This window comes from Solanum stenotomum, chromosome 8, assembly GCF_019186545.1.
Source record: "Solanum stenotomum isolate F172 chromosome 8, ASM1918654v1, whole genome shotgun sequence".
NCBI classification, from domain to species: Eukaryota; Viridiplantae; Streptophyta; class Magnoliopsida; order Solanales; family Solanaceae; genus Solanum; species Solanum stenotomum.
Genome location: NC_064289.1, coordinates 54781886 through 54787656, shown reverse-complemented (window position 1 = coordinate 54787656; position 5771 = coordinate 54781886). Strand labels below are relative to the sequence as shown.

General features: G+C 37.6%; 1 protein-coding gene across 2 annotated transcripts; it reads right to left on the bottom strand.

Moving 5' to 3' along the window:
* Positions 1-907: 907 nt before the first annotated feature.
* Positions 908-5495, bottom strand: LOC125872931 (phosphomethylpyrimidine synthase, chloroplastic). 2 transcript variants are annotated; one of them, XR_007447177.1, is made up of 6 exons: positions 5143-5495; positions 4759-4886; positions 2331-3157; positions 1517-2199; positions 1291-1393; positions 908-1129 (listed from the first exon to the last, which is right to left on the bottom strand). XR_007447177.1 is itself a non-coding variant. In XM_049553740.1 (5 exons), the coding sequence occupies exons 1-5, from the start codon at positions 5448-5450 to the stop codon at positions 1384-1386; spliced, it is 1956 nt and encodes a 651-aa protein (XP_049409697.1). In that variant the 5' UTR covers positions 5451-5495; the 3' UTR covers positions 1188-1383. The 2 variants fall into 2 exon arrangements, 1 of the variants encoding a protein (XP_049409697.1); XM_049553740.1 differs by lacking the exon at positions 908-1129 and having other exon boundaries at positions 1188-1393.
* Positions 5496-5771: the final 276 nt, after the last annotated feature.

Sequence of the window (5771 nt, the reverse complement as noted above, 5' to 3'; positions counted from 1 at the left end):
ATTTTTGAAAAATGTTTCGTGGTTATTTTTACAATTTTTTTGAATGGATCGGTAAATAAAGAAATAATAATAATATTTTCATATAAAAAAAAAACAGGGAAGTTTCCTACTATTTCGGTGTAAATTTATTTCTCATCATTCATTTTTCTAGTGAGCTAGTTCAATGAGAAGTGAATAGAAAAATCATGTTTTATTAAACAAATTTTCCACTGATTCGCAATGGAAAATTCGAGATCCACTCCAGCCGTTACAAATGTTAACGTGCCAATAATGATCATTATGAATATCATGAAAATAGGAAAATGTTACCATTGGGTTTTATACGTTAAAAATGTGAAATCAGAATTTGAAGCTTCATGAATTCAGGACTATAGTCTTTTTATTATTGAAGTTCTAAATTAATAACTTCTACATAATAAATGATTTTTGAAGAACATCCTTTTCATTGCTAATGGTAACTCATTGTAATTTGAATCAATAATACTCGAAAGTTCTTTAATTTCAATGTATATAAAGGGTATATAAATGTTTTCGGCTCGAGATATGTATACGAATATGGATAAAAATTAATTATATACATATAATAAGACATACTTACCCTGAACCTATCGACTCTAGATCCTGAATTCATAATATTGATTTTAAAATATGAAGGTATATTTGCAATTGAGTCATTCATATTACTGAGTGTTCAATTGTCCAACCAAGACTAGAGTAGTAACCATGAGAAAATTGGTCAATTGTAAGTAACCCGTCGCGTCTCAGAGGCATACACGACTGTGCCTTACCAACAAGGGTTGTGATGGAGTGATAAATACTCCTTTACCATCAACCAAAGGTGTCGAGTTCGAGCTTTGTTATGTACAGAGTGAGCGAATCTTTATTTAGTCAAGCTTCAATGTGGTATAGGACACCAAAAAAACAAACAATACAAGATGGTGTCTTGAATAGATGGTGAATAAACTGGTCCTGGCAAAGAGCAGGATCAGCTTAATTTTGAATTTTCAACCATTTCGGAGAATCTCCATCCCTGTGCAAGCAAGAAAAGAAAATTGCACACTCCCTACGCAGGAATTATCCCGTTCAGGTTCAAAGGGACTTTCTCAGCCTGATCAGTCAGCATTTGAAGCTGATTCAGACACCCCCGGTGCTTTCTCGTGTCAATAAAACTTAAAGATATAAGAGACTGAACACAAGAAAATACGCGTTTTCTTATTACTAACAAAGGAGAGTTTCATTGAACAAGGCTGTTGTCTCAGTTTATTTAACAATACCAAACTAGATACTTACCTAACACTTGATAATGAGGCTCCTACTACCGCCTCCTTGACTGGCCGATGGAGCTGTGATCACTTCAGAAATCTCTGAGCCAGTTTTCGAGCTTTATATATTCCTGAAATTGTATTCATTAAGGTAAGCTATAGGAGCTTAAATCGGAATACACAAAGACTCTGCATTGCGTTGCAAGGTAACAAATACGAGTGTCTTCAAAGGACTTGCAGAATGTAATACTCACCTTTGGCTCTTCAAAGAGTTGATGTAATTTTCTGGCAAGTAGATCTCACCGCCAACCTCACCGTGTTGTTCCCCACTAATGGTTTTTTTAGCAGCTTGAAACGCTGCACTCATAGCATCCATGCCCTGCTGAATGGCTTCCTCTGCATTTCCATAACCATGATTTTCAGCATACTTCCTTATATCTTCAGTTATTTTCATAGAACAAAACTTTGGCCCGCACATAGAGCAGAAATGTGCCACTTTAGCCCCATCGGCTGGTAAAGTTTCATCGTGAAAGGACATTGCAGTAACGGGGTCCAATGACAAAGCGAATTGGTCCATCCATCTGAACTCAAATCTTGCCTTGCTAAGTGCATCATCCCAAGCTTGAGAAAGTGGGTGACCTTTTGCAAGGTCAGCTGCATGAGCAGCTATCTTATATGATATTACCCCTGTCTTCACGTCATCACGATTAGGCAGACCAAGATGCTCTTTTGGAGTGACGTAACACAGAAGTGCAGTCCCGAGTGCTCCTATATTGGCTGCACCGATGGCTGAGGTGATATGATCATATCCGGGAGCTATATCAGTTGTCAATGGTCCAAGAGTGTAAAATGGTGCTTCATTACACCACTCTAGCTGTTTTTGCATGTTCTCGGGAATCTTATGCATTGGTACGTGTCCAGGCCCTTCATTCATAACCTGAAACCAAACACAATGTTTGTCATTAAAGTGTTACCAATTAGCAAGGTAGCTCAAAACTGATATTCAGGTGAAGAAATAGACAAAAAAGAAGCTAATTGAAACAGAAATAGACAGCATTAGCGATTTACCTGTACATCCTTTTCCCAAGCTCGGCGAGTCAGCTCCCCTTGAGTCAAGAGCTCAGCAAACTGAGCGGTGTCATTTGCATCATAAATTGAACCAGGTCTCAGTCCATCACCAATTGATAACGATATATCGTACTGATTACAGATGTCAAGTATGTCATCCCAATGTTCATAAGCAAAATTCTCCTTGTGATAAGCTAAGCACCACTTTGCATGAATTGAGCCTCCACGAGAAACAATTCCGGTCATCCGTTTTGCTGTCAGTGGGATGTACCTAAGAAGGACTCCGGCATGGATTGTGAAGTAATCAACACCTTGCTCAGCTTGTTCAATTAAGGTCTCTCTGAAAACTTCCCAACTCAGATTCTCAGCAATGCCGTTCACTTTTTCTAGTGCTTGGTAAATTGGCACAGTGCCTACTGGTACAGCAGAATTACGCAAGATCCACTCACGAGTCTCGTGGATGTGACGACCAGTAGAGAGATCCATAATCGTATCTGCACCCCACATTGTTGCCCATTGAAGCTTGTGAACTTCTTCTTCAATCGAGCTTACAACAGCAGAGTTTCCGATGTTGGCATTGACTTTCACTAAGAACTTTCTTCCTACTATCATTGGCTCCAACTCAGGGTGCTTCTTGTTTGAAGGGATGATTGCACGGCCTCGAGCAACTTCTGACCTCACAAATTCCGGATCCATTTTTTCACGAGCAGCACAGTATGCCATTTCCTCAGTTATGATTCCCTGCTTAGCATAGAACATTTGAGTATACCTTGGTCCTCCTAACTTCTCCCTCCTGTTAATCCACTCCGTGCGCAGCTTGGGAAGTCCTATTTAGATGCATAATTATTATGTATATAAATAGATTATGTTCTAAATCATAATGTAAAAATCACAACATGACATTTAGCATAATGTTTCATTTGACATAAAGTACAAACAACTTTCATTCAAAAGGTTGTCTTCAGCAGAGCGAAAAGAATATATGCAAGACTCGAACAGATGAAAAGAAAGAAAAAACAAATGTGGAAACTGATAGCTAATAATACAAAAGATAAACTACGAAGCATCAATCCCATATTAGTTATGGTTGACTATATGAATCCTCACTATCTATATCGCTCCATTTAAACTCGTCTCAATCCAATGGTTAAAAGAATAAGGTTCAATAGCACTAAGAGGTTTCTATATTGGATTATTTCCCCCTAGTATATAAATCTCTGAAAAGACAAACAAATATTNACTTTTTCTAGTGCTTGGTAAATTGGCACAGTGCCTACTGGTACAGCAGAATTACGCAAGATCCACTCACGAGTCTCGTGGATGTGACGACCAGTAGAGAGATCCATAATCGTATCTGCACCCCACATTGTTGCCCATTGAAGCTTGTGAACTTCTTCTTCAATCGAGCTTACAACAGCAGAGTTTCCGATGTTGGCATTGACTTTCACTAAGAACTTTCTTCCTACTATCATTGGCTCCAACTCAGGGTGCTTCTTGTTTGAAGGGATGATTGCACGGCCTCGAGCAACTTCTGACCTCACAAATTCCGGATCCATTTTTTCACGAGCAGCACAGTATGCCATTTCCTCAGTTATGATTCCCTGCTTAGCATAGAACATTTGAGTATACCTTGGTCCTCCTAACTTCTCCCTCCTGTTAATCCACTCCGTGCGCAGCTTGGGAAGTCCTATTTAGATGCATAATTATTATGTATATAAATAGATTATGTTCTAAATCATAATGTAAAAATCACAACATGACATTTAGCTTAATGTTTCATTTGACATAAAGTACAAACAACTTTCATTCAAAAGGTTGTCTTCAGCAGAGCGAAAAGAATATATGCAAGACTCGAACAGATGAAAAGAAAGAAAAAACAAATGTGGAAACTGATAGCTAATAATACAAAAAATAAACTACTAAGCATCAATCCCATATTAGTTATGGTGGACTATATGAATCCTCACTATCTATGTCGCTCCATTTAAACTGGTCTCAATCCAATGGTTAAAAGAATAAGGTTCTATAGCACTAAGAGGTTTCTATATTGGATTATTTCCCCCTAGTATATAAATCTCTGAAAAGACTAAAACAAATATTGTACTTCAAGTAAACAAACCTACATGACGAAAACTTACTTTCAAGTAATTGGTATCGCCTATATTGGATCATTTTAAGAGCTAATAATATTCAAGATCTTTTTAAAAGAAAACAATTATGAAATAAGGATGAACATCCAAGATCAGATAATTCAACTTCCAAGAATTGAAAATAGAAACTTCATCGTAAGGCAACCTTTTTGGTTAAACGAATTAGTAAGCAGATACCAGTAACATTTATCTAAAAGATTATTGAAAACTCTGCATTCATACTTGGTTATGATGCTATCATCAAAAGGAACAAGGGGAGATATAGTTAATAGGCATACCAACACGCGGGTTTACACCCTGAGGACCACTGGTATCATAAGTGTCAAAATGTGGTTCATCCCCGGAAAGATGGATGCGTCGAAATGGGACTTTGAGCACTTGACCAGTTTCTTCATGCATAACTTCACTGCAAATCGCACATTCAACTAATAAACATTTCGCGAACCAATGAGCTTAAAGATTTGGAATAAAGCATGTGTACTGCATTTCTGTTGTGAAGCTATACAATGAGATTTTAACACTTAGCCACTTAATTCACTCGAGATATCAAAGAGATGTCTCAATAGTATACTACTGTTACAAATTCCACATACTGAATTCTCAACAAATATTGTTATCTCAAAGAAATATATAAGCAAAGACATGAGGGATTCTAGGCAGACCTGTATTCCTTGGAGCTTTTCGGAAAGCATTGTTCGAATGCTGGAAGTGGCAGGAAATCAGGAGCATTAGGATCAACAGTGTGCTTTGGTTTTGTCTTCTCTTTATTATCAGTACTGGGAGGATCAAAGGTTAGTGTTGCTCTCGGGCTTGAAAAAGAATTGAAACGCGTCTCCCTTCTCCTCGTAACAGCAACTTGCCCTGTCAAATCGAACCCTGGCAAGAAGGAACTTCTTGGAACATTTACTTGTGGATGATTGTTCCCTTTCTTGCATAGGAGTGATGTCAAAGCAGTTTGGACAGACGCCATCTTTCTATCAACGTCTAAGGATAACAAAGCAATTGTGTCACAAATTTAGTACTATAAATTCATTCATATATAAGCAGAATGAGGAAAAAAAACACATATTTAGAACAAGTCATGCTTGTAATGATACAACAAAAAGTGAGTGATGCTACTAGTTGAATATCACAAACCAAAATGGAAAACGAATCTCGGAGACTTCAGAATTTGTAGCTAGATCATATGTTATAGCAAAAAAGTACTTGGTATATATATATATATATATTTTATGACAAGCGAAACACATAACCGCTATCCTTTGGGTGCGCACAGGGTAACTTGCAAACC

Excerpts from the sequence above, each read along its gene's own strand:
- LOC125872931 (XM_049553740.1), bottom strand. The coding sequence starts at position 5,450 with ATGGCGTCTGTCCAAACTGCTTTGACATCACTCCTATGCAAGAAAGGG. Across the intron at positions 4,887-5,142 it reads AAAAGCTCCAAGGAATACAG|TGAAGTTATGCATGAAGAAA; the intron begins GTCTGCCTAGAA and ends TGCGATTTGCAG. Across the intron at positions 3,158-4,758 it reads GGGTGTAAACCCGCGTGTTG|GACTTCCCAAGCTGCGCACG; the intron begins GTATGCCTATTA and ends GCATCTAAATAG.